This window comes from Haliaeetus albicilla, chromosome 4, assembly GCF_947461875.1.
Source record: "Haliaeetus albicilla chromosome 4, bHalAlb1.1, whole genome shotgun sequence".
In the NCBI taxonomy this organism is placed as follows: Eukaryota; Metazoa; Chordata; class Aves; order Accipitriformes; family Accipitridae; genus Haliaeetus; species Haliaeetus albicilla.
Window position 1 is genome coordinate 23,557,554 of NC_091486.1, and position 21,636 is coordinate 23,579,189.

Below are 21,636 nucleotides of genomic sequence, written 5' to 3' on the forward strand. Positions count from 1 at the left end.
CGTAATGCTGAAGGAGAGGCCTGGGTAATATTTCCAACCTCTCAGTGATGTACGTGCTGATTATGGAATTAAGTTGAAGGGGGCAGGATAAGGATCAGTGGTGTTTGATCATGGTGCCTTGTCTTCCTCAATTACACACAGGCTTTGTCTGTACTAGTCAAATAAATGTGTTCACAATTGCTCCCTACCATGGAGGCCCCACTGGCACCAAGCTCAGATTCTTTGGTTCATCACTTGGATGTAGACACCTAGAATCTGTCTCATTTTAGATTTAAGTCCTGTAATGGTAGGCAAGAATCAGACTGCAGAAGCGTTTCTTCATTTGTGTTTGTAGTTCATAACTAATTCACGTTTTGTAGTCCTGCTCTACATTCCTCATGGTAGTGCCAATGACTTAATACATATTTGCACAGCCCATCACACAGTGTCTTGCACTGTGCTGTGCCTTCTAGTAGTAACTTCAGCTCAGAAAGCAAAAATCTTTGAACTGATTTGCCTATAACATCTGTAGTAGAAACTTTTTTTTAGCTGTGGTATAATGGGGAGCAAACACCTGCTCTAGCGCAGTTTTCAAGTGAAATACTTAAGGTGCAAGAACCGATGTCAAAAAAACAAAACCAAACAACCCTCTGCCCCAGTCAAACAGAAAACTTCATTTAGCTCAGGTGAACCGCCAACAATTCTGCCACGCAGCCCTGACGAAAGAGTTAAAGCATAGTAATCTGCCGTTTTACGGAGTATCTAAGAGATTTGCAGATGGTGGCTAGAGCGCTAGTAAGCTGAGCAAGGAACAAATACATCCTTTTCCAGAAGCCTGAATTCATGTTTATCCTTAGGCCTTGTGAATACATTATGTTGCCAGGGTGCAGCTAGCAAATCAGAGTTTCACTTGGGTGGATGACTGGTGTTTCTTAGGAACAGCCTTTGCACGTTATTTCAGTTGCAAGTTAGTACCAAAGTGCTGGTTTTGTGCTATGACATACTTGGCATGCAAAACCGCATCAAGATTTACTGAGTTCAAAGGCCACAGACCTGGCATGTGGAGACCTGCTCTAGCTGAGAAGGGTTAGGTGGGGTGCATGGTTTTGTTACCTTACTCACTCACAGCAGGAAAGTGCAGTCCTGCCTGTGTCCATCGGCCACACACCTGCCTCTCCACTGCCCTTCCTTGCATCTAGAAAGGCAGAATTTTGCCCTGAGAGGAGGCTGCAAACATTATTACTCTGCACTGACAAGCTGACTACGGCCCTATCAGATAATCATGTTCCTGTGGGATCAAAAGGTATGTTTCATCCTTAGTTGTGCAATGTAGTATTTTTACTCTCTCTGAACAGTTTCCTATGTTAGGTTCACAGTTAATCTGTCTTAAAAGCTGTGTTCCAGTGTTGCTCAGCTCACCCACAAGAGAGAGCTTCAGAGACCACAGAGGTTAGGCTCACCTTGGGCAACCCATAGCAACAGTGAAAGCCACTTCTGCCAACAAAACAACCCATTTTAATAACAGTCCTCTTGTCTGAGAGCTGTTCACTCTGCCAGCAAGTGGTTGCATATTCATGTACTTTGTTCATGGCCCTTGCAGCTTAGGTGAGCTATGAAGCCCCAGCAGAAGCTAAAAAAAGGAAACGTGAGTGATGAACTCGAGCCACAAAGCCTATCATCGACATAGGCTTGCTAGTTATATAAGAAAATCCTGCACTGGAAGATTATAATAGTAGCAAAAGCAATGCAGAGCTATGAGCTTTACATTTGCCAAGGGGTGCTGGATGTAATGGGGGTCACTGAGGGTTGACTTCTCTGGACCTTCTGATGTGCAGAAAGGACATTATAGCACTGCCCAGATCCTGCTCCCTAAAGACATCTCTTCCTAACCCTCGCAATTTATCCTCTGTTGGCAGGTTTCATAAACAGCTCATTTCACTGTTCTTGCTCCTAAGTGAATAGTCACAAATAACAAATGCTCAGCCAACACCACTACATTCTCACCTGGTATAAGAGAAATAGCTTCCAGTTCTTTGCACTGGAGAGGGGGAGGGAGAGAGCATACAAACAGTTAGTAGTTAAGACTTAGCAGCGGCCATCTTGCTACCATCTCACCCTTACCCTTCAAGCTGATTTCCCCCAAAATTCTGGTTTTTTGAGTCTTCAGAATAGTCTTCTTTAAAAACAAACTGAAGATTTCAAACCTCCCACCCTGGCATTTCTAAGTACCCATTGTATGGGCTTGGAGCTGTGCACATACCATGTGCTTGGATTGGCACATACCATCAGGCAGCACTTAATTTAAAGAAGGAGTCTGGGAACTGAAGCTAGCTCAGAGAAATAGTGCAACTTATTTAAGAAACATTAGCACTTGCAAACAAAAGTTGAAATTTTTATAAAAAGCAGCTCAGTATTAACTGTTACTAGGCATCAGTCAAGTTTTATCAACTATGATGCTAAAAGCTAGAACTGTAAGAAAATATATGAGAAGCTATTTCACAACACTCTTCATGCCCTCAGGTGAGTTTGTGTTCACATAAAACTGGGAACAGAACAAGCGTGGTCCCAGGCACACTTAGTGGTGGCACTACTTTACTAAGGCTCAGAAGTCTGACAATAGGAGATGTTTTCGTACATATAAACAGTACTTGGGTAAAATCCTTTTAGAGAGCAACTGCTGAGAAAATAGAAACCAACTGGAAGTCTATGTATTGCCAAATAACATGCTGGGCACTGGAATGGCTGAATTTGTAAAACAATTACCTTTTGTTTCAAGGTTGCATTTTTATTTGAAACAGATTTTGTACTCATCTTACCAGTAACACCTGGTAAGAGAGAAGACAAAGAAAAAAACCCCAAAACCACGCTTGCTCTCTGGGCACTCACTGTTTAATAATGAAGAGAAACTTACTGTTCCTAACCCACTTCTTGACCGTTTTCATTCCTAACTACAAAAAAAGTAACAAAAGTAACTTCTGGATTGCACTGTGCTTCTGAATATTTTTAGCCTAAAAGTATACATCATAAAGGAGCAGGAAGACTTTGAGGAATTCGGGGAGAGATATTGAGAACTTTGAGGAACTGAATCAAATATTTTTCAAATGCTCCTTGGAAACTGCCATACATCACTCATACCGAGGCATGCTTGTGCATCCTTACCTGGCAGATTTCACATTGCTGGACTTCAGTGTAAGTGTAGTCTGCTCCAGAGTCTCTCACCAACTTGCAGAAGTACTTGCTTCAGCCTTGAATCCTGTCCTCACAATGCCTACCTGTCAGCCGACAACCATCTGCCTCCGACAGCTCAACACCATCTCTCAATCAGGCCCCTTCTCTTAGGGACTTGCTGCCTTGGTGGCTGCTGCCATATCCTGTGCTACAGAGGTAATATTTCAGGATAAGGCCTGAAGGCATCTCAGATTCTTGTCCACTATATCATCTTCCTCCCCTTTTTCTCTCTTTACCTTACTTCCCATGTCATTTCTAGATGGGGCCTTGTAGTATCATTCAGAAAGGCTAGAAAGGGTTGCTAAAAACACAGGGAGATTTCTTATGGTGTATAGGAAGAGAGATGCTGAAAGAGAGCTGTTAAAGGACAGAAGCCAGATGGCTTTCTCCTTACTAATCACTGCATTTGGCACTCTGCTTGGCTACTCCACAGAGCAGAGGGGTCCTACTGTCACCTCTTGCCTAGGAGTCCTCATTTGCCATCCTCCCACAGGGAGTGCCCATTCTTTTTTAACTACTTCTTCTTGGAAGGTCCAAGAAAGGAGCAGTTGTTGGCATGCACGCCCACTGCCTGGTGTGCTCTGCACACCCTGGTCACCCCTGCTTCAGCCACAGCCTGTGCTCCACCTCAGAGCTCTGTGGCTTCGGTGGAAGATGTGGGCTGGTCTGAGGGAGGGTCGCGAGGCAGCTGGTAGGAGGGAGCACCCACAGACATTGCCCTGCGCCTGACACCCAAGACACTACATCCCGTCACTGTGAAGGTACAGCAGCAGTTTTCAAGTGGCAAGCTAGCAACAAGCAGCTCTCCCGCACTCACACCTGTTGCCTGCTGAAGGAGATGCACCGCATTCTCTTCAAGAGGAACTCTTCAAAAGGATTGAGAGTAATAGAAAGCTGTTGTTATCGCACGTGGGGCTGAACTTGAACAACCCCTATGACTGACTGTGATGCTGAGAACAGCTCATGAGCACAGTGCAGTTTCAAGTGCAAGGTATTTCTTTGCTTCTAGCCCCGTGTGCCGTGCAAGGGGAGTACTGGCTGTTTAAACAGCAGGTGCACTTCACTAGAGGAGGGTTTTTGATGAGTTCTGTACATATCACCTTATGAAGACTAGAAATGTGCTTTCTGAAAGAAAGACAGTATTGAAATTGATTAGGCAAATAATAAATAATGCCCTCTGCCTCCCGTCTGCAGCAGTCTCCAAGCACTGGGCATATGGCACCTTTCCAGACCACATGGCAGCCAACGAGGCAGAGCTGGTGATGATTATTATTTCACCCACCTTTGGCAGGAAATAAAACATCTGTTTGATCCTGACAGTGGGACTCCTCAGCACTTAAGCTAAGATGGTTAAAAAGGAATATAATTGAAAATTATGTTTAAGGCAACAGAAGGCAGCGATAGGCTTCAAATTTGATAAGACTTCAGTCTTTGGTACTTCGAGAGCCATGGGATTTTTCATGGCTGTAACCAGTCAGGACCTCTGTTTCACTGCTCAAAGAGAAATCTTGCTTTTGAAAAAGGGCATCTTTTCAGCTGGGCTCAAGGGACAAGTGGTTGTGGCTCTGGACTGCTCACAAGTGGAGCAGCTGTACTTGCTGCTGCTCCCAGTTCTTCTGGTTACCAATGGTATTTCTCATTTCTGTTCAACCACAAGGCACTGTTAAGTGTTTGAACACTTGGACTATTAATGTGAAAAAGCAGTATGAGCAGACATGCCATTCTGTGAAATATATAAGCAGATGAAGATATTTTTGGGGGTGCAGAACAACTTCTAAAATGATCTGTTCCCCTGGAAAGTTAAAACCAGTATTATTGACTATGAATGAGTAGCCAGTGGGCTGACTGAAAAGCTCAGCTAGGCAGTGATGAAGGGGAAGGACAGCTCCAAGTCTCACCTCCTAGAACAGCAACAGAGCCCTAACTGGTCAAAAGAGGCAGCCTCAAAAAGCAGAAGGGGTATTTACTGTGGGTGATATGGTCAGAGTGGTCCAGTGAAACTGAGCAAAGGGAACTTTAGACAAAATGCTTGTAATAATTCCTATGTCTCAGCTTAATCTGCATAACAGTCTTAGCAGTGTTCAAATCCCCTTCCAGAAAAGGACAAAACAAAGTCTTGGGCTCGGCAAACCAAAGAATAAGCCTGTGCTGAATTACTGGAGCAAGATGAAAAACATTTGCTGTTTTGTGGGATTCATCTCGCTCTACCCTCTTTGTATCCAGCAGAGCCTGCTCACAGACACTGTAGTGCTCCTCTTTGAACTGGTTTGGCTCAGTGGGTGGATGGGCATTTTGTTAGCGGTGGTCACTTTGGAGGGAGGAGGGTTTGGAGAATTTTTATTCTACAGGCAGTCACTAAGAAGAGATTCCAGCTGGCTGCAAGCACTCCCACTAGGATGTGAAGCACGGTGAAGTCTTCAGTGAATGATGCTTCTGAGCACCCTAGTCAGCCGGTAAGCACAAGCACCCTGGCATGCATGGCAGCACCGAAACGTACAGTCATAGTCATCATTGTGCCACGTCTTAGGAAACAGCTGATTTTGCTGCAGTTTGCAGCAACAGATGTGGACTAAACCCTCAAAAAAATTTTTATCCATTTGAGGCAGTAGTACATAATAAAAAGGAGTCTGACTCCAACCAAAGACACAACTGAAAAGCAAAATGGGACTTTGGTAAACTCGACTGCCTATTGCACCCATTTCTTTACTGGCTTTGACTAGGTCAAAAAAAAAAAAAGGCCCAGCCCCTGCTACTGCAGGTAGCTGTTCTTTGCTCAGCAATAAAATCAGCTATTGGAGCAGAGCTGTAACAGAGGCTGCTGCTCTGGTTATGGGGTCAGAGCTACTAAGGCTGGGCAAGATCATTAACATCTTCCACTCTGACCTGCTGCAGTATGCCCACCACAAAATGTCACCAAGAGTTCCTGCACAAGCTTCACATTCCTGGAAGAGTTGGAGCATATTTTGAGAAGGAATTCAAACCACAGTTGATAGTGGTGGATTACATACCTGCAACTATTAAAACTCTTACCTTGTTTTGTTTCCCTCACTGGAAGTACGGGGTGAGCTTTTCTTCCCCGTTATGGTCTTTGTAATACTGTGTGCAATCGCATTTTTTTTCAAGGGTACACTGCAAAAAGAGTGCCTTGCTTGACTGTTGGCTACACATTCACAGGTGTCTGTCTTTGCTGTCATTTATTGATGCTATCAAGAAAGCTGCATCCCTTAAAAGGCTTCCAGCTGAATTTAAGCTCCAGGCCAGATACTTTCTCTCTGCAGGGTAACTTTTACCATCAAATTTCACTAGAACAAGAAGGCTTTAAAACTAAGAAAAAATGAATAAGGAAATCAGTGATACCAATTATATGCCAAATGAAGATAAGTCCCTCTGTCTCATTAGCACTGTTTAATTATGCTTGGATTTAAATTCTAAATATAGTTCATAAGAATTCACAAGGGCAAGTGTTTCCTTCCACTGTTGTAATCCTCTCCATATCTAATACTTCTCTCTCTCCTGTAAGATCAACAGTTTTAAGGACCTGTCTGCTTGAGTCATAAATAAAGAAGATGCTGACACTTCATCCTTTAGAAGTGAAAAATGTTGGTTAAGCAATGGCTTATGTTTGATATTTTCATTGCTGTGAGAGTCCAGAGGTCTCAGCTGACTTCTCAGCTTCCTGTGCTGGGTCTGTGTGAACATGTGGAGGTACTCCCTGCTACAGGGTCCTGTATACTCTTAAAAAAGCAGAGGCAGTATATTTTCAATATGCATGTGTGTATGTATGAATGTATGTATGTGTCTGTCTATCTATCTCTTTAAATGCAAAGCATCAAAGTTTGCAGGAATTTGAGTCTTACCTCCACAGTCTTGGTCAAGCACTTGATGCAGTCCATCCCTCTTTGGGATTAACTTTAACCTTTTTACCAGTTTACCACTACAAACCTGGTAACAAATATTATTTCTAACTACTTGACTCGGTCCAGTTACTAGTAGATTTCAGGAGGATTCTAGAAAGCCCCCCTAAATCTGGGTCTTCTGCCAAGGGGTTCAGCTGAGAAAGAGAGGAGACCCACTCCCTCACTCCCTGGAGAAAATGCCCCCAGAGCTGGTTCTCTGCTCACCGAGAGGAAGCCTACTCTTAGACCATGTACAATGTGCCTGTCCAAAACATCAGTGAGGGAATCTCTCCAGTTTGAGGAAGGGGGGTGGGGGTGGTGTCTGTTAAACAAGCATTTCTGCACCAGCCAATGCTAAAAAGAGGGAATGGTGCAGTTCAGCAGGGAGGATAGAACCCTTCTTCCCTTCCAAGCCTGGTTAGAAATTCAGTGTTAAGAAGCCCCATCTAAAAAGACAAAGATTTCCAAAACATCATCAGCATTTCTAAAAGCACAGTGAGTGCAAACATGCTGCCTAGCATGGCACCAGTCTTTACTAATCCTTTATCAGTGGTTTTGTTTGACTAAGAAATACTATTAATTAATCTAACCACATATAAAGACTATTGATTGAGTGAGAATTTTACTGCCCTCAAAACTACAAGTTTATTGCACTTATGAAAACATTTTACATTTGCATCCCGGATTAGTACGTATCTGCCAAGAACAGATGTAATTGCTTAGTCACAGTGTGCAAAGGCATCTGATGCTCAGAGCAGGCTCAGCTTCGGGTGTCCAAAGCATAGTGAACATAGATGCAGTGTTAGATATGAGCTTCAGATGCTTGAATTCAGGCAGGACCTGCAGGAATAATCACTTTTGTGCCCATGGGATATGGGATAATTAGAACACCAGGTTCTTCCTACATTAGTTTAGTCAGGGACCGCTTAAAAAAGATGGTGGGTTTTTGGAACTCCTACTCTCTAGAGATAGTTGTGCTGGAATGGCTCTGAGTGCTTAAATGCTTGTAGCACCGAGATCACTCTGGTGGCTGCTGTGATCGTTGTAGTTTCTTGGAAATTTTGGTTCTTCGTAATCCTTCAGCAGACAGCCCAGCCCAGCATGGGCTGCATGCTAGATCTCTGTCATATGCTAAAAAAGCATTGGCTTGGTCAACTATTTGTGTGATGGCACAAAAGAAACTAAACTAACCAGCTACCTGAGGCCCCCATGGGAAGCAGTGTTGACTCGCAGGGGGATGTTTCCTACGTCTCCTACCGGTGGCTTTGCCTGCTGCCGCAAACCATCTCTGCTGTTTGCTGCTGTCAGGTGAGAGATAATCTCTCCTTACACTCTTGTCCTCCTCTTAATGTGACTGATTTTGGTCAGCGAATGAAGCTAGTATGCCACCCGCGAGGGTAGGATTAATAGCTGTCATGTGGAGGAACGCTCTTTGTTCCAAGCCCTGGCTGAAAAGTTTCCTCCCTGTCAAACCAAGCAAAGACCCACAGACAACACTGAAAGCAGACTGTAATCTCTGGCAGTTTGGAGGGTGTAATGCAAACATGAAAGAACATAACTGCTGGATACAACTCGTTGCTTTAATGAGAACATGCCCTTGGGGTTTATGACAAACAAATTCCAGTTGCTTTATTGCATTGTGTCTGAACTTCCCCCTGTCGTTTCAGCTGGATACAGCACACTGTTGGATTATGCCTGGAGAAGGAAGTTATTTGTGCAACTGTGTAGGGAGGGAGCAAATCTCTGGTGAGATGTCCACACAATGAAAATTTGAGAATACTGGTAGGGTAGCCAGCCGATTGCCCCCATTAGGAGAGGTGCTTCTCCTGAGGGAAAGCCAGCCTACCAAAGCTCAGCTGTGAGGGTTGAGCCTGCCTCTGGGGAAGCCCCTCTTCCTCCAGGGGTTCTAGAGGGAGCACAGCCAGGCAGCGGGGCAGCCTGACCTGAAAGTGAAGACCTGTCCCACACCAAACTAAGATGCTGCCATTTCCAGAAGTGTCCCTCCCCCTGCTCCCCATGCCCACTGGTGCTCACACCCGCTTCCCGGCGCTGGTGCCTGCACCCGCACGGTTGTTCGGGGCCTTGGGTCAGCTCTCAGTCCTGGCTGAGAAGTAACCCAGCCAAAAAGACCACTGCATTTTCACCCAGGCCCACCAGCTGATGAGACCTAGCACACAGCTACACGGTCATTACTCTGGAGGCAAGGGAGGCCGTGGGTGCGAAGGGCTTAGGGGTGAACCCTGGGTTAGCTTACATTGATGGCAAAAACCACATCTCCAGCTAGGAATGTACCACTGGGTGGTATTAAACCCTGGACCAAGAGCATTATAGCTCTCACACCTTTTGTGACTTTAGTCTGGTAGCTATAAAACAGCATTTTCCCCTCCAGACACACAAATGAGTGCAAACGAGTATTTTTAATTATAAAGATAGAAACTTTTAATGTACAACCACACCCTAACGGAATCAACTTATGTGAAGCACTCAGATAATCCTCACATTAAATATTTGTCTTGGGTCAAAAATACAACAAAATTGTTAATGGTAAAAGAATCTTTAATTGGCCTAAAACACAAGAGTCCTGCTGTTAGGATTGGTAACTACTACATTATATTTTTTAAGTGAAAAACTCTTGCAGATTATATATTGTAGTAGCTATCACTATTTATTTCATGATATTAGAAATTAGTTTAGAACTACCTCTTATCATTAATTCACCTTTATCAGCACAATGTTCTATGAATAACATTAGAAATCATAAGCAGTGACCATCACAAGGAGATGTGTGACTTGAAAATGATAAAATTATACTTTAAAAGGCTTCTGAGTTGTGATTATGTAATTTCAAATGACAAGAATGGCAGTTATAAGAATGAAGTCCAGAGCAGAGAGGAAGAGATGAATTACAATATTTCCAGCCATTTTCAGTTATAAATATACTCTGTGAATCTTGCTTCAAACTATTAGGCATCAGTCAGTGCATTTTATAGATTCATCATTATAGTATTCGAGCACCTAGAAGTCCAAAGTTTCTTAATAACAGGCTAGGGCTTAACACAGAAATTAAGGAGACAAAATTTAGAATTGTTAGAGTTAAGTTCTTTTACAGACCCTTTCCCCAAACACTACAACTCAGTACTGCCATGAACTCCAAACAGAAGTCAAGCTTCACTCCAGAAGCTTTGATTCATATTTCAAGACTCTTGCTCCAAGTCAGATGGACTGTATAAACCGGTAAGTTTTCCTCTACCCTTTGTTACAAGCTATTCCTCCCTGCTTTACATAAGCTATAAGAGAAACAGTTTTCTCTTAGTATTTGTTGAATCAATAGCTAGCCAAGTACAGCTGAATGCTAGCAAATACTGATACCCCATGCCAATTTCTAGGAAAATTAGTGTTGTTAGTACTTAGATCCTCTGACTGCAGGAGACAGAGAAGCCCTGGTCCAATATCCCAGAGGGATGAGCAGTCCTGACCGCTCTGTCACAGCATCTGCTGCTCTGATATTGGCATGCCCAAGCTCTGTGTCACGCCAGTTGCAGACAGGTAAAGTAGATGTTTAGCAGTCTGAATACAGCACCTGGCTTTGCCATCTAGTGGGCACTGGGAAACCGTGTGCTTCCTTCTCCCCTGAGCTGCTGGCGAGTATGTCTGATGCAGATCTCCTGTGGCAAGCAAGTTTTGATGTACCTCCTTGATTTTGGGCTGAGGCCAATTTACGAGCCACAAAGTGCTACTTATAAAGTTGTGATGGTTCAGGCACCACTACTTTTCCCCTTGTGCCCTGGGATTGCTTTCTGTATATGTAAATATGAAACACAACATAAAACTTCGCCACTAGCTGTTACAGCAATTCACCTTATATCCACCCAGTGTATAGTGGCTGAGTCTGAAAGTGTTCTGGACATACAGGAAGTTATCTAAGTGAGCACAGCTGAAGTGTCATTCCAGTCACACCATCCACCTGGAGCCTTGCCTACCTGACTCCTGCTTGCTTTCCCCCGATTTCAAATAGGAATGGCTCATATTGCCTTTCCTCCATGATCTCTATGCCCTGTCTGTGTTGCTCCTTAGCACAAAATTAGCAAAATCCTTTGCAACCTAACTAATCCTTTCCAAAACCTGAAAGGAGAAAAACATGACCTTACTCACTGGATAAAAAAAAGAGGCCTTCACATTGCTGCCTGAGCACATCAAACCATGCCCCAAAATAGAAAAGCTATCTCAGTGTAATTCAGCTGTGGTCTCTGAGATAAGGAGAAAAAAACCCCACTCTTTACTGTTTTCACCATTAGGACCATGTTTTGTTTAACATTCTATCTATACATTGAGGTTTACATTTTGCCAATATATGAAGGTTTTAATATAAGTGGAAAAGGGTGAGGTTCATTAAAAACACAGGAGTTCTGACAGATGATAAAGGATGGGAGACGAGTAATTCTTTTTTATCTGTATGGGTTTTGTTAATTGGGTAATAGGACAATAACCTTTATGATATGCTAATTTGTTAGATTAGAATGTGTTTGGGCTCAGTAATAAAACTGTCCTGACATCTGACAGCTCTAAGAAGACAATTTATGAGATCAGGCTTAGCATCTGATACATCCTTATGTAACCCTACAAGCAACATGAGGATTTTGTGGTATCATATAAATGTAGGTGAACTGACATTTAACCAATGGAATAAGATGCTCCAAATTCACTATGGGCAAGTGCTCATGTATAGTTTGCCAACAAATATGTTACTTACCTGGCTTTGCAATAGAAGGGCATGCAGGGAAGGTATTCCAGTGCTCAAATCAGTGATGAGAGCTCTGCCAGCTGCCATTGAGCCACAGCTGCAAGCCTGAAAAGAACCATTTGTGCACTAGTTAGGGTGATTATTTTTGTCATGAAGAAAGTTTTCCATTATGCAAGTGTACAAAGCTGTGCAATAACTCTTCATGTGGCTGTTTAGAGGGACAAACGTAGGAGAATGAAAGAAGCTGCACTTTCTCGCTAAGTCAGCCCCATGTATGCGACCATTTGTCAGGTCCTGTTCCTCTGTCAGGCTCAGCCCAAGGGCAGATGAGGTAGAAGGTAGAAAACTGGGATCATGGGGCAACGTGTTACGCTTCTTTGAGTCCTTTAAGTCCTTGCTAATCCCATTGGTTTTAGTGGAAACTGCTGTTCTACCAACAAAGGCAAGCAAAGATCCACTGGATCTGCTCACACATGCACAAAGCAGCGCAGTTCTTGGTGCTCTGTCCTGCAAAGCTCTCACCAGTGCTAACAAGGAGTCAGTTCCCTTTTCCAGCTTTCCTTCCAGGCCTGGTAAAGTCATGAGCATGTCCCAACAGGTTAAGACACAAGAAACCATCTCTCCTGTCTTTGTCTTGCATTCACACCACTGAGAACTCTTTTCTGGAAGCATTAGTGGGATATGCCTAGGAAAGAGCTCATGCTGCAAAATACAACCTTGTGTATTCAAATAGTTTTTTCCAAGGCCCTGCACACATCACCCCACTATTACACTGATTCTTACAGGAATCTTTGCTATCCATCCAATTGCTAACCATTGCATGTCATGGACTATGGCTGCATGGTGAGTACCACATACTGGAGCACTCCTGGTCACAGTACCAGCCCACCTGTCCTAGAAGTTGCAAGACCAATGCCTGAGGGCTGGAAGATGCATATTTAAGCATCACAAGGTGTCCTTCTCTACAAGCCCCAGTTCCAGTTATTCCACTGCAGTGAAAGGTGTGCAGAAAATACATAAATCTAGGTTAAAAGGCATTTGGGCAATAGGAGACACATATTGCCAGATCCTACCTAGGAGTACTACAATCTGAAATATCATCTCTGCATATATTATATACAAGCCATGGACCTGTAGATGTGTGTGGCACTTTTATCCCTTCAACTAGAATAATAAAAAAATAAACCCTATGCTTGTACATACAGCCAATGTATTTAACATAATATAGTGCCTTTCATAAAGCTGCATATGATTGATTTTTTAAACTATCATAGTTCTCTATTAGTGAACAATATTTAGAAGAAGCTGTTTTGAAAGTGCATAAAAATTCTTTTCCTTCTGAACTATAAATATTTCAGAATTTCAACATCAAAAATAAACTAGGCTATTGATTCAGCAGGGTACTGACAGGCACTTCTAAGCACTGAAGCACTGGATTGTGCTTATGCCTCTTTGAGCTATAGCTGCTTCCAGACCTTACTGAAGTCAATGACTCTGCTAAGGACTCTCCTTCCAGTCTTGGTGAAGGGGGTAATTACACAACCCCCATGTGCATCAATACTAAAAATAACAGGAAGCCACAACCCCAGACCACCGCACAAGGGTGATGCCCAGGGACCGCTTACATTTTTTACACTGAAAGCACACCTGCCAAACTAAAGAAACAGTACTGGGCTTAGGGCTGAGGCCATGGCATTGTCTTCCTGGGAAACACTTGTTTCACTCGGCTGCAGAGTTGTGCTCTGCTGAATACCATGGCACTGCTTCCACACAAAAGCAAGAAAACACCTTACTTTTTGCTAGCTGACCTGCTGGTCTGATGGCACCACAGCCTCTGAGGACATAGCAAATGTGGTTTTGCTCTCCATCACTTTTTAAACAGAAAGTCCCTGTGCGTGTTTTAATGATGCACAGAAGAAGATACCCACAGATTTGCACAAGAGGATTCTGAAATTCAATCATGTAATTTCTTAATGATACCTGATTAGCTCTAGAGACACTAGATACAAAACGAGATTTCTAGGGAAAGCATTTTCCCTTGATTTATGCCCAGAATTTTACTGACTCAATTACTTAGAGCAAAATACAAAAAATTAATTTCTTCAACAGCAAATTAATTTCTTCAACAGCAAGAGTTTTCCTAACATTCTGTTAGGAGTTGAATATCTGAAATAAATAATGTAAGAACCTCACTTGTTCAGAGGATAATAATCTTAACTCCAAAGGATACTCAAGAAGCATGCATGAAGTTCATAATGAAATACATGGAGGCTGCAGAGAAAACAAGGTTCATGTACTACACATGGCAGGGAACTGTTCTTCATGCCACAATGCATAGGACTGGAAATATTAGGTTTATAAGCAGCAAGAAAGACATGATGCTAGGAAAAAACTGGAGTAGATTGCTTGGATAAGTAATGCAGCCTCCACTGATGGGTATCTCTAAGAGTAAGGTGGACAGATTTGTCAGGATATAAGTAAACTTGAGCCAAACTTGGGTACTGGAAAAGACTAGAGAGTTTTTCAGGGACCCTTGCCTAGTAAGCATTGAGGACCAAGTAAAACCTATTTTGTTTGTGGAAAGAGCACCTGGAAACACATTGGCCTCAGGTGGCAGGTAATGCCAGGCTGGTGACTCGGGAGAGTTCTGTTTATCTTATTAAACTCCTTTAATCAATCTGTGGTCACAGAGACATGAAATTGCTGGATTATTCATTAGCTCTCTGAAAACATTTGCAGTCTTACCTTTCCTACAAACACAACACAGTCCTCCACTCTACAATCCATGGCTGCCTGGAGCCGGGCACCCTCCAGGCCTCAAGAGAGGTATTTACACAGCAGGATCATGCTGGGACTGTCAAGTGACAGTGTCCTGGTCCCGGTGATGTGGCAGCAGACGGACATAGTGGGCTAGCGGACACACAGAGTCTGAGACCACAATGGTGAAACAGTGTCAGTCTGTGCTGCCAGGCACCCCTCACCTGCAAAACCAGGGTCCTCCCTCTGACAGCAGTTGATATGTAGAAAAAAATTAGAACAAAACAGCAGTTGTGAGACTGAAGTGTTTTAGACACTGAAATCAAGAGACTCTCTTACCACTTTGCCTCCAAATTTTGAGGCTGTCCCTGCCCAGGCCCCCCACACTGGGCTGGGCTCCCCAGTCCGCCTTCCCAATGCAATGTTCCACTTCTGGAGAAGACCAGCAAGTCCCGGGGGCTCTTTGAAGAGATTTGTTGCAGAGACACCTCTCACCTTTCCTGGTGGCCCTCTTCCACCCAGCAGCGTCCCTCACTGTTCCAGCCCTCTGTAGAAAACATGGTGGCGGGTGAGGAGGGGGTGGCTGCCACCACCTGCCCAGCTGGGGCCCCTCAGCTGCCGCAGCTCCTCCCTGCCCTGACAGAGCAGCTTCAGCCCCAGCAGAGCTGAAATCCGGAGCGAGACTGGAGCAGCAGCACTGCTGGGGACCTGCACCCACTCCCCAAACTGGATGTGGCATGTCCTGCCTGGCCGGGAGAGCTGTGGGATGCGGAAGACAGGCCTGTCCCCACTGGTGGCCCTACCTCAGACCTGTGGTTTCCTCATGTTCTGGAAAATGTCAAAGCTGGAGCAGGAGCACCTGGGATGTTTCCCATTCCAGGGCATGTTTTCCTTTCCAGGGCTTGCTTATTTTAAAACACACCTTAGCCAGTCACCTGCTTAGGCTGTCATCGGCAGCCCCCGAGTCCCACGCGGGGTCCCAGCGGCGCAGAGCACCCCTCGGCAGCGGCTCGGCACCTCGCGCACCCGTGACTCGCATACTGAGAGGGCGTGCGGCTTTGTGGGCTTTTGAAAGCCTCTCTAATTATGCAGTGGTTTGCTCATAGCCATAGTGTGTGCGGTCAATAGCACTTGGGCAGCTGGCCAGCAATGCAATGCCCTTCCAGTCTTCTCGTGAGTGTTAAAAGCACTTTTTAGAGAATTAAAATATTAACTAGCCTCCATGAAAACAGTATCTATCAACTAGCATAGACCAAGTTAAGGGTGAATAATGTTCCACACTGAAATCTGAACAACTTCAGTGCAAATGTAAGTAAAATAAAATAGCGCCAAAACACAGCTGTTTTCCAGAAACAAGCCAACCATTGTTAACTCTGACTGCAATGACCTGTAGCACTACAGTCATAGCTAAAAGTGCAGAACTTCTTACAGTCACCTGCTTTGTACGCAGTTTTTTAAAATTATACAATGTAGTATTTTAGCATCTTCCAGTAAATGCAGATATTTTAAAGTATTTATGAATTTAAGGTAAAGGAAGCCTTTTATTTCCAAGGTTCGTTAAAAACTGCCTGATGAAATTTAACCTGATTCCTTTTGTCTACCTACCGCTAAATCAGAAGAGAGCTTAGGAAACCTAGCGATGGATGACATGTGATGAAATTAGTAAAACGTGCATGAAATACGAACTGAACAACCGATGCATGAATTACCTAGGAGTGGATCAGCATTCCTCCATGAGTAGCAGTAATTCCAGCTTCTAGACTCAATCTCAAGGGTACTTCTATCCCAAGTACAAATTGCTGAATACCAGGCACTGAACACAGTAACTCAGATGTCTTCTTGTGACTGCAGAATGACTCCACATGGGGATACAAAGCTTTTATTAATAGTACTGTAAGATGCTAACACAAAACCACAACTGTGTGTATTGGAGGTGAAAACCTCGCAACTTCGATTTAAAAGATGAGATGGTGACTCTCCTTTTCTTTCACGTATTTCTATATGAAACTTTGTTTAAAGTGACTGTTTAGGTTTCAGAAATGTGTATTTGTATAGCTAGAGTAAGTGCCATGTATTCAGCCACAACGGCCTATTCCCAGATGCTAACAACAGGAAAAACAAGTCTATATATAATTAGTGCAATGCATAAAACCTCTTATTTTTGGTAGCTGTAAAATTTCCAGTTACTTAAGTAGTTCTCCAATATATTGCCAAACTTCCCTTTACTAGGGGTAAATAATACATTCAAGATAAATAAAAATACAGTTAACACAATCCTACATCTTTTCCTCAGGGAAAACATTCTTTGATTTAACTTCCAATATTGACACATGCACAATAAGGAGGAATGAAATGTGAGCCTACAGCTATGGCACACTCTCCTTGAACCCTGCACTCAGTCTCATGCTGTAGAGGGTGAAAAGGATGCAGTCCTAGTACTCTGGTGTAATATAAGGCAGAAATAGTCACTATTTAAGTCTAATTTTATTCTATGAGCTAATTTTATTCCACTGTTAAAGAATTCTAGAAGGACCCATTGAAATACTTAAAAGTTGTTTCTGTGAAGTCTATTCAGTGAAATGATGTTTTGGTAACTTCATTACAACAGATGTTTTAAGTTTCATGGAAACCTCCCCTTTCACCTCCAATGTTACTTAAATTAATTATTCTATTATTGGTCTTTTGTTTGTAAGTAAAGAGAGTTTGCTTTAAATAGCTAAGTGTAGCTCAGTGATATCGTTAGCTGATTTGCCCTTCGTTGAAATGCAAAAACACACAAAGAAAACCCTGAAATTTCAACTGTCATTGTTTATTACTGTTTTGGCTACATTCTCTACAATTTCAGCAGCATCTTAAAGAGACAGTTAATGTTTCTTTATATACAATGAAAACAAAATGGCTTGCAACATCAGAAACAAGAGCAACAGTTTAACTGTACAATACTAAATGAAAACCTGTGGTAATACAGCCTCCTTTTTCTGCAACATGGACAAAATTACATATAGGTATTCAGCATCAAGAATGGGATAGTAAAAAGAATGGTGAATGGGAGAGAGATACACTGTTCTGAAAAATAAGTTTCTACCATACAAGGCAGTTAGAAAATGTTTCACATTTTAAAGTATCTGTACAAGCCACAAGAAACATTTCCGTGTTGATAGGAACTTCCAGAAATAGAGAATAACCATGAGCAACTTCTACATCTAGTATCAATGCGCTCTCCAGGTTGAGAACACAATAAACTGACTTAAAGAACTGTACTGTATATTGCCAACACAGATCTGTTTTACATGCCTTGATTGTTAATGAATTACCTACTCTTAATCTCTCTATAACGTACAGTTGACTTGCACCTTAAGGAGGTCATTTGATTCTTTTGCAAAATTAAAAGCAACGTCATTTAGCAGCAGTTAAAAGCGCCTTGAGGGAGACTTAAAAAAAATACAATATCCAATTAGAAAAAGCCATACTTTAAACATTTGTACAGGAATAAGTTGCTGAAATTTAACTGAAAATGTGACATCTGTACAACAATTTACAATAGAGCTAGAAGGGAATTTATCATTATTCCTGCATAGAACATTATACATGACCTGTTTGCATTTGGTTTCATACTGTTGCTTGCTTTTATCAGAAGCCTGGAAAGTTTCACAAGTTTCAATACCACAGCAAGTATAGTATTTTTAGAAAATTGAGTGGATTTCAAAATTAGCAATCTATTTGAGAAATAAGTACTAGGAATTCCATATCACTCTTCCAATCAAAATTCAGTGAAACGCCACCGCATTTTTGGAGGTACAAGCCTGAGTTGCCAAATAAAATACTACAGTTTTATCTGAGGAATCTGATACAGAACATATCTTTGACTGTCTCACACTCCTTCCTTTGGTTTCGAAAGATCAATGTCTTGGAAAGATGGCAGTTAATTTAGTTTATAGCCAGGCACGGAATTTTTCCTGTGTTTTCAAATTTGCTCACTACCCTTTTTTATTTAAATAATGAAAAACTACCCTTCGTGTTAGAACTTTCCAGTATCAACCAAATGTACTTTAAGTATTAAAAACATTATTTACAATGTTCCCCAGAAAAAACTAAAAACGTTTTCTTCAGTCTTAAACACAGTATACCTGTTAGTGCGTAACAGGCAGTGTCATCCTTCAATGTTTAAAGGTATTTCTCAGAAGGGTACATTTATTCACAGTCCATGATCCATTCCAATCATACAAATGACACTATGTAGGAGGACTTCAGTCTGAAAACACAGTTATCAAACTTGTCCTGTGTAAAAACACTCAAATGCTTTCAAACTCAAGTCTGCATCTGGAAACTACACAAAGGTATCATGCCATTCCTCGGTTGGAGAAATTTCAGTACGAAATAATGCTTGAAGTAGGTGGTGTAGGGGATGCTGCTAGCCCAGTCATATGCAAGTTTCCTGAAGAATTTGATCTCCTCATATGAGGGAGAAGATAAGGATCATTAGCCAGCTGGTGGACATCAAATCTATCCTCTTTTCGGTATGCTAAACAGCGTCTGATGAAGGCCTAGAAAAGAAATGTAAAAAGTTACAATACCATTCCAAATAATTATGTCTGCTTACAAGCAAACATGCATGTCCTCCTGGATAAACTAGTTTCTAAACAAATTTTTGTTCTTATGTAATTCAATTCAAATGACAGTGTAAAATTTTACTACTGAGTCCAATGAAAAAAATGTAACATCACAGCAGGAAAAAAAAAAAATCAGCAAATTAATTGACTTCAGATAATCACACTTTAAATATATATTTCCATGTTTAGGAACTATATTTACAAGTCAAACATTAGCATCTCACACAGTTAGACTTCTGCATGTGTTATCTATGAACGGCTTAGTAAAAACCAGAAGCAAATGTCAGAGGATTGAAATAGTAGAAAGGACTTCCACGGAGCTTCTAAAACCATTCAGCTATGTGGTAGGTGAAGAGTAGATGGAAGATGCAGGGGCAGAATTTCAACGCTTTAGTTGACCTTTGAAAGCAGGCATTACCACGTGCCATGACGGAATAGAGCAAAACATGAAATTTGACAATGGTGGTTGCTAAGTTCAATAGGCATTAAATAACTAACAGACTATTTAAGAAACCACTACCTAGCTGGAACTCCTTTCCCAGAAAAAACTCAATCCCATCCGCTTAAAAATACCTAATCAATTGAAAAATTCTGTAGCTATCTTCAGGACCGTTCTTGAGACATTATGTTTAAATCCATACAATGTACACCAATCATTTTGTGCTGAAAGTTTCTGTCAAGTCTTATGTCTAGCATACACAGAACATTTGGTCTCCTGAGAGCTTCAGCTTCAACATTTAATGATAGAAAATCCTTATTATTGCTACAGAACTGATTAGCACATCATTACTTAATTTAGAACTTAATTTAAAAGAATTACATATCTTTGATAAATCTGTTCAGCTGTTTGTTCTTTGCTCCAATTAAAAACTGGAGATTAAAGGAAAAAATCTGTGATACAAGTTCCAGAGAATCCTGCTAGAATTTACTTCTATCAATTACATAACCAGCACGAACAAGGTACAAAATAAAAATCATGCACATCTGTTAATATATATTCATGTGTTCTTGGACATTATGGATTTTAATCAAATTCTTCACAATAAATCCTTCGTAACAAGTGAATTGTTAGGAGTTGTTTGCAAGATCCTCAGAGTAACAGTTTGTGTATAAAATGTTTGTAAAATACTTCATGCTTCTGTGGTACTGTAGACACACTACTGCGATGCAAAGGAGAACATTACACATAATAGGAAAAAGTGAGGAGGATCAAAGAACAGTTACAGTCTGAAAACTAACTAACAATGTCCTTTCAGGTTCCATATTTATTTCATCTCTGTGTTTTCCAAATCAGAATTTCAGTTTACAAGCTGTTCTCTTCCAACTGCCAGGCCTATAAATCTGAAAGACAATTTGGATTCTACACAGTCATCATAAATGGTCTGAATTTACAAGTTAGTCTGAAATTGTTTTATAGCATTTCCACCAGAGAATAATTTCTCCCTCTCTCAGCTATCGTGACAATGTTAATAAGAGTGGAGAACACTGAAAGTTTTTTTTAGTCTTTCAAACAAACAAACAGAACATGAAATACACAGAGAATGTAAAATAAGTTGCCAATTCTCCACACTGAACTGTCTACTCTTTCCCAACATCCTCTATATAAAAACTATTAATGACAAAGAAATGCAAAGTTAAAAGACAGGGATATAAACTGTTAATATGTAATGTTATCAGTTATATGATGTGTACTTGTCAACTGCGTTCAAAGGACACAATTTTTCCAAATGGGGGTGAAAAAACAAAACCAGCAAACAAAAAACTCAACTAAACAAAAAACCCAGGACAAACTACAACTCTTCAGTCAAATTTTCGTAACCTTAACTGCAACTTGCTCACTAACACTACTTTTAGAAAGCCTAACCAATGGATATATACCACAAATTATAACAGCAGGTTTATGTACCCAAAAGACTTATTTTCTTGGGAAGTTACAGCCTCTAGAAATATGTTTCCTTTCCTTTTAATCTTTAGAAGCTAAATCTTAACATTCTTAAATTTTTTGCAGCTTGTGTCCCAAATCTAAGTATGTTTAATTAGTTGCTGAAACTTGAATAGGCATTCTACTATCTTGGCATTTTTTTCAACGAGCACATCTCTACTGCATCTGGCTTTGAATATATCTTTCAAAAATTAGGACAGTTGTACAAACAAGTAACATATAAAATACGTTCTTCCACATTCACAGAATTGGATCTGTGTTACAGATGCTCAGAGCAGCAATCATTTGGGAAAACACCTTAACCTGTTTCTGAATAGCTAGTCTGTGGAGATGAGTTTGATACTACAGAGGTTTCAAAATAAGATTTTTTAAATACAGGAAACATTGCCATCCACACCCTTTGTGGCAGATCAACTATTTTGGCAGTCTTATTTCCCGAATCAGCGTCAACATATGTTATAGATTCTTAATCTTAAGAATTTA

General features: G+C 41.5%; 1 protein-coding gene across 2 annotated transcripts in view; it reads right to left on the reverse strand.

Moving 5' to 3' along the window:
* Positions 1–17,389: 17,389 nt before the first annotated feature.
* The window catches only part of TLK1 (tousled like kinase 1), a 72,051-nt gene continuing 67,804 nt past the window's right edge, over positions 17,390–21,636 (reverse strand). For both annotated transcript variants that reach the window (XM_069781413.1, XM_069781412.1), the window contains exon 21: positions 17,390–19,145. In XM_069781413.1, the coding sequence (XP_069637514.1) occupies positions 18,969–19,145 (177 nt within the window). In that variant the 3' untranslated portion in view covers positions 17,390–18,968. The remainder of the gene's footprint in view (positions 19,146–21,636) is intronic.